General features: G+C 43.9%; 3 protein-coding genes across 5 annotated transcripts in view; 1 reads left to right on the forward strand and 2 right to left on the reverse strand.

Annotated features, from left to right (window-relative positions):
* Positions 1-1,610, reverse strand: part of lg15h16orf87 (linkage group 15 C16orf87 homolog) — a 6,289-nt gene extending 4,679 nt beyond the window's left edge. The window contains exons 1-3 of one of the 2 annotated variants that reach the window (XM_017442154.3): positions 1,324-1,610; positions 571-670; positions 186-365 (exon numbers count right to left, since the gene is read on the reverse strand). In XM_017442154.3, the coding sequence (XP_017297643.1) occupies positions 186-365; positions 571-670; positions 1,324-1,389 (346 nt within the window). In that variant the 5' untranslated portion in view covers positions 1,390-1,610. The remainder of the gene's footprint in view (positions 1-185; positions 366-570; positions 671-1,323) is intronic. The other variant, XM_017442153.3, reaches the window with a different exon arrangement.
* Positions 1,611-2,210: 600 nt separating this feature from the next.
* On the reverse strand, positions 2,211-10,775 carry vps35 (VPS35 retromer complex component). Its single transcript, XM_017442158.2, has 17 exons — positions 10,660-10,775; positions 9,108-9,206; positions 8,472-8,568; positions 8,117-8,240; positions 7,785-7,967; positions 7,393-7,612; positions 6,853-6,936; positions 6,138-6,247; positions 5,828-5,924; positions 5,599-5,747; positions 5,300-5,507; positions 4,997-5,152; positions 4,781-4,903; positions 4,515-4,694; positions 4,198-4,437; positions 3,492-3,635; positions 2,211-3,184 (listed from the first exon to the last, which is right to left on the reverse strand). The coding sequence occupies exons 1-17, from the start codon at positions 10,660-10,662 to the stop codon at positions 3,005-3,007; spliced, it is 2,397 nt and encodes a 798-aa protein (XP_017297647.1). The 5' UTR covers positions 10,663-10,775; the 3' UTR covers positions 2,211-3,004.
* Positions 10,776-11,458: 683 nt separating this feature from the next.
* Positions 11,459-14,139, forward strand: part of LOC108251746 (CUGBP Elav-like family member 1) — a 7,998-nt gene continuing 5,317 nt past the window's right edge. For both annotated transcript variants that reach the window (XM_037979689.1, XM_037979690.1), the window contains exon 1: positions 11,459-11,907. In XM_037979689.1, the coding sequence (XP_037835617.1) occupies positions 11,837-11,907 (71 nt within the window). In that variant the 5' untranslated portion in view covers positions 11,459-11,836. The remainder of the gene's footprint in view (positions 11,908-14,139) is intronic.

Consider the following 14,139-nt stretch of genomic DNA (forward strand, 5'->3'; position numbering starts at 1 on the left):
GTTAGCCTCATGTTAGCCCCACATTAGCCTCATATTAGCTCCATGTTAGCCTCATATTAGCCCCATGTTAGCCCCTGTTAGCCCCATGTTATCCCACGTTAGCCTCATGTTAGCCCCACATTGGCCCCATGGTAGCCCCATGTTAGCCCCACGTTAGATCATGTTAGCCTCATGTTGGCTCTCACCCTTTTCTTCTTCTTGTTTCTTTGGACCCACAGTTTTGGGTCGGCCCCGGCCCCTCCGGATGGTGTCTGAATGACTGTTGACTCGAGGTCTCCTCCGGTTTTCCATGTCGCTGGTTAGAGGAGAACCGATTCTCTCTCTGCGAATCCGCTCTGTTCTCCTCCGTTTAAAGTCCAGTTTGTCTGAAAACAAATATTAAGAAACCACAGATAGCAATTTTTCTGAAACTGTCCACACACAAACTGTTTTACAATAACAACAAAATAATATAAATAAAATAAATAAAAGCAGCTTTTTCTTTCTTTGAGGGTTGGTGAGGAAACAGGTCTTCAGTTGGTTACCTTTTGACAATAATATTTTACCTGTCTGTATTGTTGTGAACCTTACCTGCTATGGCTGGAGAAGGACACTCGTTTAGTTTAGCATTTAGAAGTTTTCTGCTAATAAACACAAAACCGCAGGGACACGACTTGCAGGCGACTGGAATCTGCACAGAAACAAACGGGAAGGACAGAAACTCAACCTTCGGATAAAATAAATCACTGAGTGATGAAATTATGGAGGGATTGAAGGAAGTCTTTGTCAACAAATTCATCTTATTTTGATTTTTTTAGTAATTCGAGTTAAAATAAAATCCTTCCAACTCATTTGGTTTAATTTTACTTTGGAGAATTAAAAGAAAAAACTTTTTTAAACACAGTTTTACCTTTTTAAAACCATAAATTTACATTTTAAAACAAAGTCCCGATTTTTACAGTAAATCCATCTTTAATAAATCAGAAGAAACTAAAAGCAATAATTATGTACTTCATTATAACAAAGTTTACTTTAATAACCTTTAGTTTTCATCTGATTTTCATCATTTTTATTTCAAATAAACATGTTTTTACCTCCCCAACATATTTTACACTCGCATTAAACAAAAACTTTGTTTTAAAACCAAATGTCAGACCATTCCCTGAGCTCTGTGTGAGCAGATATTTATCAGATTAAAACTTCAGCCTGACTTTATTCTGTAAAACAGAAAAAACATGGAGTCTGTCAGAGAACAGAACCGAGCCTCTGGACCCACGTCCTTCTGAACAAACAGCTCCACATCAGCCTGAATAAAACACGACAACATTATTTGAAATATCTCACCTGTTGGTCGCATTCTGGACAGGATTTCGTGGCCATTTTGACCTTCTTTGTTTTATTTGTCGACATTATTTCGTTTCCTCAGGAGATTAACAAGGATTGACGGATTAATTTTAACTCTCTGAGGTACAGAAACTTTAGCTAATGTTTCCCAAACTAAACTTCATCCATTCAGAAAAGAAAAAGACACTTTGATGAGGCCTTCAATTAAATAAATACGAACATCTTTACAGAGACTGCCAACGTTAAAGATGTGCGCATGCGCACTGCTTATTCATCTGTGGTGCTGCGTTCAGGTTCCTTAAGGAAAATATCAGACTGTGAAGTTTCTTTCTTTTTTACGCACAGAGCGTAAATAACTTTAACTTTAATTCAGTCAGTTTAAGCACCAGTCACCTTATTGCCTCATGTCTCTGTAGTTTTGTGATTTATTGCATTTTTCTGGTTTAATGTCACTCTAATATGTCTCCACGTAGCGACAGGGAGAGCCACGAGATTTCTGCTGCTCACGCGAGATCAGGCGATGCCTCGAGCTCTGTATTTATTTATTATTTAATGTAAATATTTTTCAAGTAAACAGTTCAGTTGAGGTATGAGAACAAACTTCATAAAAACAGAACATGGAGGAGCTGACAGAAAGCCAACATTTAAAAATAAACTCAGTTTGTGTCAGAGAGGAAAACTCATTTAATCACATTTCATCTTAAAAGTTTTCTTTTAGTAAAAGGTGTTGATCCAGTTCTTTAAAGAGCTGATTGTTATTTTCTCCAACAGAGTTCTGTATTTATCCATGAAACCTGATGACTTTATTTTATACTTTTAAACTTGGTTTTTTATGTTCATAAAATATAAACATAAGTATAAATAAGAGAACGACACAAACAAGAAGCGACAGTTGAATATTCGTTTAATTTTATTCATGTAAATGACAATCAGGTCAGTGTAATCTGCACTTTTATTTATCAGATCAACACAGTTTAAACACACTTAAGTCAAAAAGAAAATATGTTAATACATAAAATATATTTCTTTGTGAGGAGCTCATTAATGCGACCAACAGGGTTTGTGAATCAGATAAAGTTACGTCTTGTATTTAGTGAATAAACCATGAAGACTTTTGTTTCTGCACAAACATTTCAGAACATCACCAAATAAAAGGTCCAACAGGAGACGGAGCCAAAGGAAGTTTGTGCTGAAGTTAAAGATAAAAAGTGTTCCGGTTGAACAGTTATTAACTGTTTCTTTTTTGTTCTGGAGTCAAAGTTTGACTTTTGCTCTTTAATATCATTTTCTACAACTTTCTCTGATTAACCACAAACCTTTTCTAAAGGACAGAATAATCCTTATTGGAGTTTTCTATGTGAAGCTCTTTAACATTAAGCTAAATAAATGTTTATTCTCTGACAGAAGGAATGACAACGAGCAGAAAGATGCAGATTACAGAGAAATCAGAAGGAACGGTTCCTCCGGTTCCTGCAGCTGGACTCACATGCTGTTCATCTGTCCAATCAGATGCTCCAAAACAAAAACAGCCAATCAGAAGACACGAGGCGGGAAACGATGCAGGGAAATGAACTCAAATGGGTGACTGGGTTAGTTTCTGTCCACAGGAAGAATCACAGGGATGTTGGCTGTGCCTCATGATACAGGAAGTGGACTCAGTTCGGACAGGAAGTGGACCTGTTCAGAGGACCAGGCCCTCGTAGGCGGGTCCCTCAGACTCGGGGGACTCTCTCTGCAGGCGGAGGTGCTCCAGGGTGTTGTGGAAATGTTTGTTGATCTGCTCCGTTTCTTCACTTGCTTCCAGGTTTGGAAGATCCTCTCTGATCTTCTGGATCAGTTGGTTCAACACCTGGACGGTCACCTGAAGGGGGAGGGGCAAGCAGGAATAAAGATTAGATTAGAATAAAGACGATGAATCGGAATATTCTCTCTGACATGAAACCATGAAAGGACCAATGATGAGGATCTAAACTGGACCTACAGAGATCCAGTTCTACAGCAACATGAGATTCATCTGGAGTCCGACAACAACAACTCATCACAGAATCACTTTTTAAATAATCTTGAAATGTTTCAGTAACAGTTCCTCCACCAGCTGGGAGCAGGAATCATTTGCTGTAATAAAAAGAACTAAAGTCAGAATGAGTGAGTTGTATTCGGTGTCTTACAGCATCGTTCTCCCTCTCGTAGAAGCAGATGTATCTGTTCAGGATCTCTATGAACAGCTGAACCTGCAGAGATGAGTCCATGCACTGGTTGGCGATCTTCAGCGCTTTCTTCAGGCACTCCATGACCCGCTTCCCGTCCCGGATCTGAAGACCACCACAAACCCATCGTTACTCAGAGTTAAAGCTTTCAACGGTGGGCGATCATGTACTAATCCAAGAGATTGAGAAATGTTAAAAGAACTTCAGAAAGCTGCTGACAAACTTTGTAAACTCAAACTTCAGATTTCTGACTGCTGTCGACTCTGTGGGGCAGGAAGAGGTTTGTGACCTGAACACCTGTTTCGCTCAGTGGTTCTTTGTTGCCGTGGTAACTCCACGGCTGTAAAATACCAGCACAGGTGATGGCTGAGCGACTCGTGTGTTTGATCTCGTCTCTGCAGATGGAGGAGGTGGATAATTCCCCCCCCGTTCAGTTCTCTGTGGGTTCCTGCTGCTCAGTATTAAAACCTCCTCAGAACCGGTTCTGATTTACAGCCAAGCTCTGCCCCAGCCTAACCCTAAACCTAAAAACGACTAATTCAGTTTAAAAATAAAACGTTGGGTTTAACTCGAATGGACTAATCCTTGAATGTGGAACATGGGCTCACGGTTCCTTAGTTCCCCAACAGCAGCAGCAGGAGAACAGCTCAGGCGGCGTTAAACCCACCTCCTCGCCGTTCTTGTCGGTGCTGCGGCCGGACCAGAACAGATGAGCGCACGTGCTGACGGCTCTGCACTGGTCGGGTTTCTTTAACAGCTTGGAAGCAGCCAGAGCACACTGAGTCCTTAAAGGCTCGTGGTTCTCCTCGCTGAAACATTTCATTCGCTCAAAGGTGCCAATGATCAAGGTGATGGCGGCCAGCTGGGCTTTGGAGTCGCTGATCTCATCCTCGTACAGAGAGAAGGCCTGGAGGGACGGACCACGGAGGACGTTAAACACCGGAGGACACATCGTGTTTACTACAACAGGATTCACGGTTCTACCTGGGACATGAACTCGTACGCTACGGTTTCATGATTCTCAAAGCCGATTTCCCCCGCAGCCAGCGCCCCCTGCAGGAAGAGGCGCAGCGGCAGCTCGGAAAGCTCCGCCTTGATGAGAGCACTGATGGTGTGGTGAGCGAAAGAAAAGATCTTCTGGCACTTCTTCTCCCACTTATCGTCCTGAAGGAGGACACATTTGGGACGGTTTAATGACACACCAATAACTTCTTCACAGACGCAGGAAGAATATCTGGTTTAGTTTTTACCACTGAGGAGTTCTCCTTGTATCTGAAGGCCAGCTGGTAGGCAGCAAACACCAGAGGCGGCAGAGTGAAGCGGATCCTCTGGTTTCCACCTGCTCCAAAATGTTTCCGGGCCGTGTTTAGAATCTGAAGCCAAATCAGAAAAGTGTTTGTTTTATCCTTAAATGAGCTACATTAACACGAGACAGATAACTTCAGCAGTTTAAAAGAAGAACCGACCAGATACTGCTGATCAGGGTCTTCAGAGTGGAACAGGTGGATGAAACGACCCACAAGACTTTGCTCCTCAGCAAAGTCCTCCGGGTCGGGATCATCAGCTGGTTGGTCTGGCTGGTCCTGGATCAGCGTGGACACCAAGCTCAAGATGGCATCCACCTGGAAACAAATATACATTTTATTCATTAATGTCAATAAATTCAGTCATGGAACAAAAACCAACAATGACCTGAGTGTCAGACGGTTCTATCAACAACACTTCAGTTTGATTAAAACAAAGAATCCGAACTTCTCTGCGGTGCTGACCTGCTCCTGAGCCACCATGATGGTGTTGCAGTCCAGCGTGTTGCTCAGCACGTAGCAGCTCATGCTCTTACGGGACTCGAAGTCAAAGTATTCAAAGAGCGGAGGGAAGTGTTTGAGCTGCAGGACCATCAGCAGGTTGTTGTAGGTGTCCACAGGGATCTTCAGGAGCCGGGTCAGTTCTTTGGACACGGCGCTGCTGGTTGCTATGCTGGGAGGACACAGAGACACAGTGAAAACAAACAAAGGGTTTTCAACTACACTGGATTAAAACTGGGTTTCCATCTGCATAATACACTTACTGCTCCAGATTGAGTTTATTAAATATTTCCACTGTGCTCTCCAGGACTTTGTCCACATAGTCCACCCGGTCAGGGTAACACTTCATGGCCAAGTTAATGAGAGACACCTGAAGAGAAACCACGTCCTCTGACGGCATGTCCTGACGGGACTGAAGGACCAGAAAGGAGAACATCAGAAAACAGACGACAGATAAACAGAAGAAAGAGGGACAAACCCTGACTTATTTACCTGAATGACCGTGGCCACCTGCTGGGAGAAGATGTCAAACAGTTTGATCTCAGCTGGAATCCCTGGACCATCTTCTCGATGAGCAAACAGAGCAAGTCTAAAAGACAGATTCAGTTTAAGACCAGCCAAAGACTCGCAGTCTTTAAAGACTGGGGGGGGGTTTCTTTCTGAAGCTGAGGAAACTCAGAACTGAACTTTTTGTTCAACATGTGACCAATCCTGCAGTTCATCCCTTTAAAATCCTCCTTTTACTGTGGAAGACTTGTTTCTGCTGCGTCTCCTTTGGTTTCCTCGTCCACAGTTAACGTACCTGTCGATCAGAGCGATGATGATGTTCTTCACGTTGACGTGCTGATGAAGCTCCGCGCAGGAACGCAGGAACGGGTTCAGAGTTTGGAGGTGGAACTCATCTGGAAAAACCTTCAAAAACAGTATATTGTTTATGCTTTACAACATCTAGAAATTAAATTAGAAAGGAGAAACAAGAGTCAAATGAGCTGATTAAGAATCTATCTGTTTCCTTGTGTTTTGGTGTACTGACCCACCCCACCCCAGAGCTCAGTCTGAAGGTTCAGGGCTAAAACCAAACCCTCAGAACTGGATTTAGAACCTGGTTCCTCCGGTCTAGAAACAGTAAGAGGAGCTTCGTTTCTGGAAGGGATCCAGAGGTGAATGTTTTTCCTTTTCCAGATGTTTTCTCACAGTTTTATTTGATTTTAAAAAAAGAACTGGTTCTCAAACATTTGACCTGGTAAAAGAAAGAAATAAAAACTTCTCTCACCACGGATCGGTTTCAGACAGAACAACTTTCCCAGAGACTCACGTGGAAAAGAAGTTCTTCATATCTGAACTGTTTTTGTGAGGGAAGCTCGTGAGAACGAGGAACAAACAGAAGAGAGCTTTTATCATTTCTGTGTGGCCTGGTACTAAATGATTCATGGACTGGTACTGATCCTCGGGCCGGTCATTGGGAACCCCTGTTCTCAGGTTTTACTGCATGTTCTGCTCCAGCTGGATGAAGATACCTGAATGATGCACTCCATGAGGTACTCCTGAGCCAGAGAGTCCCTGCAGTTCACCACCTGCTCCAGGACTCCAGCTAGAACCACCTGTGGGCAGATCAGGACACACCTGAAGGGGAACAACTCCACTGCATGTTAAACAAAGCCACAATATGAGACGAAATCAGGTCTTTGTTCTGCAAAAAGAACTAAATAAAACAAAGTTATAAAGTGTGTATTATGTTCTGCAGATTTACTGGAGCAGAAGTGTCGTCGTTTCATCGCTCTGAAACGATGCTCGACATTCTTTAAAGTGTTGAAATAAGTTATTTGTTGTTGTTCTGCATGTTCTGAGATCTGAACGGTCAGCAGATTAACTGCTGGGTCAGAGAGCAGCCTGAGAGCCAGCAGCTGCAGACATTATCTACAGATGATGTTTCTCCTTTAGGCCAACAATAAAACCTCAAACACAGGATGTTTTATTCAGAGGTTCAAACTCTTAAAAGCCCTGAATAATAAACGATATGGCACCATTTATGTTGAGTTTTAATGGCAGGAACACACCTGCTTGTACTTGTCCACGTTGACCCCCTCCAGCTGACTCAGGCGGACCAGATTGGTTCCCACCAGAATCCGAAGTTCCTGCCGTTCTTTCTCCCGCTTCTCTCGGTCCCGGCTGTGACCCTGGTGCTGCATTCGGACCCACAATTTATTCATTTCAGCAAAGTTCAGAAGGACAAAGTCAATGGAGTCGTTGATGTCCCCGGTCATCTCCTCCGACCCCCTGAGGAAGAAAAACTACAAGTTCAGAACCGAGACACAAGGAAACATCCAGAAGTTTCCACCAAATCAAGTTGTTTTAGAGAATTCATGCTGTTTGTTGAAGTTTTACAACCACAGACGTTTCAATTATTCAGATTTATTTCCTGTGATACGACCCAGAAGGTGGGACTTACTCGGGCTGCTCGCCGTCATCTGGCAGGATGTTACGGGTGCACTGCAGCAGGTAGTTTCTGAGGAACAGACCTCTGAGCGGGTGCTGGACCCCCCGGCACATCTCCACCAGATCCTTCAGGATGTCCTTACGGGACTGAGGGAAGGAGCGAACGTACACCACCCCCACGGTGATCAGCAGGTAGCTGCAGAGACGAGTAAGAGCAACTCAACTCAGCTGGGTTTTCAGGTCCACAGCCTCTTACGTTCTTTCCTTTTTAAAAAGGACAAAAAAACACAAACAAATTCAGGTCAAACTGACCAAATCATCTGCAAAAACAGAAAGGACACTCACAGTCGGGGGATGATGTTCCCAGCGTACTGGACCAGCTCATAAAGGTCTGCCACCTTCCTTCCTTTAGCGAACTCATCCGTCAGGTAAACCTCCAGGTAATGAAGCTCATCAGAGATGGCCATGTCTGAAAGCACCATCAGGAAGGAGAACGTTGCTGCTGCCAGCAGGAAAACCAGCTAAATCTGTCCAGAAGTCCTGAAATACGGCAGCTTCACGTCTGCTCCAATCGCCTCTGAGTTTATACTCCTAATGACAGACTCTCAGAACGTGTGAAGAACACCAACTCACACGTGAACCTGAACTGAGGCCAGCAGCAGGAAGAACACAAGAAACTTCCCAAAGGATTAAAGGATACAGAGCTCATAGTAGCTCTTTGGAGAAAGCATGGAGGTCCTCAGCTCTCCGAGCATGTTAGAGGCGTGCTTCAAAGCGTCCATCAACTTGTTCTTGTCCTGCAGACAGAAGGAGAACGTTGGGCCACAAAAACAGAAACATATGACATATGACATTACCTGGCATTAAAAACCATAAGAAAGAACTGGGAGAGAAACAGCTGACTGCTGCTAGCAGCGCGTCGTTAATTCTGCCTCTGACCATGACTTGAAGTGTCGGTAAACTCTGATTGGTCTTTCTGTTGATCAGGTGATCTGCAGTATTTCTCACTGCTGAGTTACCGAAAACTACACAGGTGTTTAATAACTCGTCTACGTTGTAACGTAAACTAATGCGCCTGCTTCTCCTTTTAATGAGGTGATAACAGAACTGAAACAGAACGGGTTCATAGATAAATACAGCTCAGTGTAAGAAATAAAGACGTACATCTGTTCAAATCATTCCACTTCAAACGATGAGTTCAAGCAGCCTAAAGGCAAATCTGGGGTTTATTTAACTGCGTTTTCTGTTGAAGAAGTGTCATTAAAAGTAACGCAGGAGCCGTGGAGTTAAGAGAGGAGGAAATAAAAACCGACCGATGAGAATAAAGTCTTCCTACCAGGCATCTCTTCATCTGGAAGGACTGGACTTTAACAGCCTGAACAGCTTCATCCAGAAGCTTCTCCTGCTCATCCTGAGGAGACTGCTGGGTGGTCGGCTGCAGAACAACAAGCATCATTTCAACCACTTTCACTTCAAACAGTTTATCATTTAATCCAGATTCAGTCAATATGAACACAAAGCTGCATTTACTGCGCCGGTCTGTTTATTGGGGTTTTCATTTCCTGATTCTGCTTCTTTCCCGTGGATCTTTAGAGGTTCTTCTTTTATTTTATGTACAGAAACTGATGGATAAAAAATTAGATTCATATCAACTTTCTGCTGATTTTTCTGAGTGATTACAAATGACTGAATGAAAAAAGCAGTTCGATCTTCTGTCTCACATCGTCATGAAGAAGCTGATTTTATCACCAGCTCTGATTGGACGAGAGGCGGCTCCACCTGGACAGGTCAGTGTCCATCACAGGGACACTCAGAGACAAGCCGTCTCTGTCACAGAGGGACAGATTAAAATCTCCACCCAACCCAAACCAGAGAGGGGGGAGAACATGTAAAGTCAACTCAGAAAAGCCTCAACTGTGAATCGAACCCAGATCTTCCAGACCGAGTCCTGCAGAGACCTGGACCGAGTCCTGCAGAGACCCGGACCGAGTCCTGCAGAGACCCAGATCAAGTCCTGCAGAGACCCGGACAGAGTCCTGCAGAGACCCAGATCAAGTCCTGCAGGAACCCGGACCGAGTCCTGCAGGAACCCAGATCAAGTCCTGCAGGAACCCGGACCGAGTCCTGCAGGAACCCGGACCGAGTCCTGCAGGGACCCGGATCAAGTCCTGCAGGAACCCAGACCGAGTCCTGCAGGAACCCAGATAGAGTCCTGCAGAGACCCGGATCGAGTCCTGCAGGAACCCAGATCGAGTCCTGCAGGGACCCGGTACCATGAATCCTCTCAGCTGTAATTTCCAGGCTCGGTTTCAAACCCTGAAGAACTTCTTGGTTCCTGAGAATCGGTGGTGATCACATGAATGTTTATTTCCTGTTTCATTGATTGAAAGCCACGCCCACACATCTGTCTAAATATCTATGAATGTATAAATTGTATCTTGATGTTATAACAGTTTAAAACATTTCGTGGACATAAAGTCACCATAAAGCTCCAGTTCGAACAGATTTATCTGCTTCATCACGTCTTCCTGCTAACAGATGCTAACTGTTAGCTCAGATGTAAAACCTAAAGGCGTCTTTCCCGTAAAATATCCGGTTAAAACCATAATCTGAGAACAGACGTGTTGTGGATTGATGTCCAAATGAAATAAAGCTTGACTCTCTTGGAGTTCCGGCAGTCGGAAGTTTGTTAGCCTAGCCTGTTAGCCTAGCTGTTAGCCTAGCTGTTAGCTCGCGAGGCCTCAGATTGAGTCACGAGCCGCAGAGGACTTACATTCGGTCTCAGAAACATTCAGGATTTTTTATTTTGTTCAACGAAACATAATAAAACTAAATGTGTAAAAATAAAATCCACAGGTTCAGATTTTATTGTTATTTAGAAAACTCACCATGATTGCTGGACGTTTTCAGAAAGAGTCGAGACGCTGGCCTGTCACGTGATCCACGACCAGTGTCACGTGACCGCCTGCGCGGTGTGTCTCGTGTTATAGTGACAGATCAGACATGTTCCCACCTGCTGACTGCGACCTGCTCTTTTTCTGATCTTTATTCACATCATATGTATGTGAAACTGTAAACAAACACATGGAAACAATAAAGTTGAGAAAAATAACATATAAAATTTATACCTCATAGGCCCGTTTACGTGTTTACACCTGACAGATGTTCATACCTGACAGATGTTTATTCCTGACAGATGTTTACACCTGACAGATGTTTACACCTGACAGATGTTTATTCCTGACAGATGTTCATACCTGACAGATGTTTATCTGACAGATTTTTACAGCTGACAGCTGATAAAACACCTGACAGATGTTTATCTGACAGATGTTTACAGATGACAGCTGTTAAAACACCTGACAGATGTTGGTAATCCTCAGAAACATCAGTGCAGGTGAGCAGAGCCAGCAGTCCCTGAAGCTGGAGCTGAACCGTTGGACGGTGGTTTGGTTAGTGGTGAGTCCCAGGATTAGCTGAGGGCAGAGGAGCAGCACTGCTAACTCTTTCATTCCCTCGACCCAACGGGCCTTATCTCCATCAATCTGACACGCTGTTTATCTGACTGTGGACCTGAATCTGCTGGCCTAGGAGAAATGGAAACAAAGGGCCTGGACCATCAGCACTTTATTTGTGGTGGTCCAAATGGCCAAAGGGACGTGTGTGTCTCTGGCCTCATTTGTCCCAGTGTTCTATTTCTTCTATGTTTGGTCCCAGACCCTGACAGCAGACCCACAGACCCTGACAGGAGCCTGGGGTCCGTCAGGTTGTGTCACTTTTTGCTTGGATCTTCAACCCCAGTTTCTGTAGCTGCACTTTATGTTTCAGTGGATTTTTTATGTTGATTAGTTTGTATTGTGATTAAGCTGGGGCTGTTTGGAAATCAAGGTTTGATTTTTTTGTTCTGGATTTTTGTCACAACCATCCCATCATCTAATCCTCAGTCACTATGGACTTCTAACCAGCACCAAACCTGGAGTTTATCATCACTAACAGATTCATCACTGGATTACTGCAGCTTCACTGGCTTAAAAGAGAGAACGGAGACAGAACGGTTTTGCTGTTATGGCCTCGTTTAAACTGGACTTCCTCCCAGAAATGATGGTGGACCATTGCTCTTTGAATTCTAGTCCTGTGTGAGTAACTCTGACCAGATTTATTTAATGTTTTGGTCCTGAATTAGTCTTAATTGTTTTGTTTTTTGACTATGTTGTTCCATTTATGCCATATGTTATCTTCAAGGAGGCATTTTTTATCACAGGATAGTTTCTATTTTTCTGACTCTTCTCTGTAAATTCTAGTAATGGTTGTTGGTGAAAATCCCAGCGGATCAGCAGTTTCTGAAATACTCAGACCAACAACCATGCCACATTCAGAGTCACTTAAATCTCTCTTCCACATTGTGATTCTTGCTTTGAACGTCAGCAGGTCATCTTCAGCACATCTAGATGCCTAAATTCATTGAGTTGCTGCTATTCCTGGAAGGAAGTCCAACATCATCTCTTATTGGTTAATCAAACTGTCTAAACTTATATTCCTATTAACACAGATACAAAATCCTCTCGGTTGAGAAAATTCTGTCTTGAAACTACATACAAATATTTTGATTGTTTCCACCGTATTTTATCTTTCCATGATGGTTCCTCTTCCTCCTCTTCCACATTGGGTTTCTGCTGCCTGAGACATTCTCTGAGCAGATTATCATCGGGGGCTTTCTTCCTGATGTTCTCCAGGATCTTGGTTGGTTCATCCTGTATAATGGCTCTGATGCTCACTGGTCCTCGGCCTCCCTCCTTTCTCTTAGTGTTCAGTCTCAGGGTGAAACCCTCCTTGCATTGTGAGGAACATTCAGTGGCTTCTATCTCCTCCTTTGGCCAGATTATTATACCAGCAGGGTATCTGATGACTGACACCAGTATGTGTTGGTGGCTTGGACTTTGTTCTTCCCATTCAGGTGGCTCTTCAGGATCTGACTTACTTTCTGTAGGTACTTGGTTGTAGCTGACTTCTTGTGGCCTCATCCTGGTTGCCATTTGTCTGCGGTATCTAAGGTACTGGTAGCTGTCCTGGACATCTGCAGTGTTGCCTTCAGGTAGTTCAGCCCCTTCAGTTCTGATCACCTTGCCTCTCTTGGACACCATTTGGCTGCACTTATCAAGTCTGAATGACAGACCAGTGCCCTTGCTGTTTATCCTGGTGAGGTGGATCAGTGGGAGATGTTTCACTCACTTTTGGCGTACAGCTTGATGTCATCCATGTAGAGGAGGTGGCCAATGACTGTTCCACTTTGGAACTGGTATCCTTAGCCACTCTTTGCAATCATCTATCAGGTTTGAAGGTTGGCAGTTGAACACAGAATGCAGGCAAACACAGGAGGTCTTGAATGAGAACTAAGTTTATTAAGGCTGACGTGGCAGCAACTAAAACTACTAAAGGAAAACACAAGGAACTTGGAAACACAAAGGAGTAAGCCAGACAGTGCATGACTGAGGGTTAGTTGAGAGAGAGGAGAATATATGTAGCACAAGCAGATTACAAACAGAAAACACCTTCACTGGTTAAAAGAGGAAACAGCTGAGTGGGTGAGGCAGGATCTGAGAGCAGAAACTGAAAACCGAACACTGTGGAAGCAGAAAAGTGACACACAAGGAACTAAACATGACCACAAAGGAATAAAATCTAGAAATGAACACAAAGAAGTATAACAAAAACTGAGCTTCTCACATGGCTGAGGGTTCAGGCCCATGCAGATTACAGGTGGGGACAGAGCATCACCTTGGTTTATGCGGCAGTTGGCTTTGAATTGACCTCTAGAGTAGTTTTCCACATTCCCACTGAGTTCTCAGTGAAGACTCTTAGTGTTGATGTTATACAGTTTAAAGCCCTCCAGCATCCATGTGTGAGGCATGGAGTCAGAGGCTTTCCTGTAGTCAGTCCAGGCACTGCACAGGTTGGTGGGTCTGGTCTTACAGCAGCTGGTACCTGACTCCTCTGGTGTTGGTACCAGTTCCCCTCTGTCTCGCTCAGGTACTGACCCATGAACCTGTTTGTCACAGTCTGTAAAAGTAGGAGCCAGAATGCAGACTAAACACAAGGAGTTTTAAAAAACTTAAAACTTTAATAAAGACAAACAAAGAGGCAGCAACAAAGTCACAGGCAACACAAAGAGAGCAGGAGGATAACCAGACATTGTCACAGCTCCATCTGTTCCTGCCACGCCTCTTGCCACAGTCAAGTAACTTTCCTCAGTCCCACAGTTCAAGCCACGCCCATGTTGCCATGCCCATGTAATCAGCTTCATCTGTCTCACCTGTTCAGGCCACCATAAATACCCACAGCTCCCAAGATCTCACTGCCAGATTATTGAA

The sequence above is a fragment of the Kryptolebias marmoratus genome, linkage group LG15, assembly GCF_001649575.2.
Source record: "Kryptolebias marmoratus isolate JLee-2015 linkage group LG15, ASM164957v2, whole genome shotgun sequence".
Classification (NCBI taxonomy): Eukaryota; Metazoa; Chordata; class Actinopteri; order Cyprinodontiformes; family Rivulidae; genus Kryptolebias; species Kryptolebias marmoratus.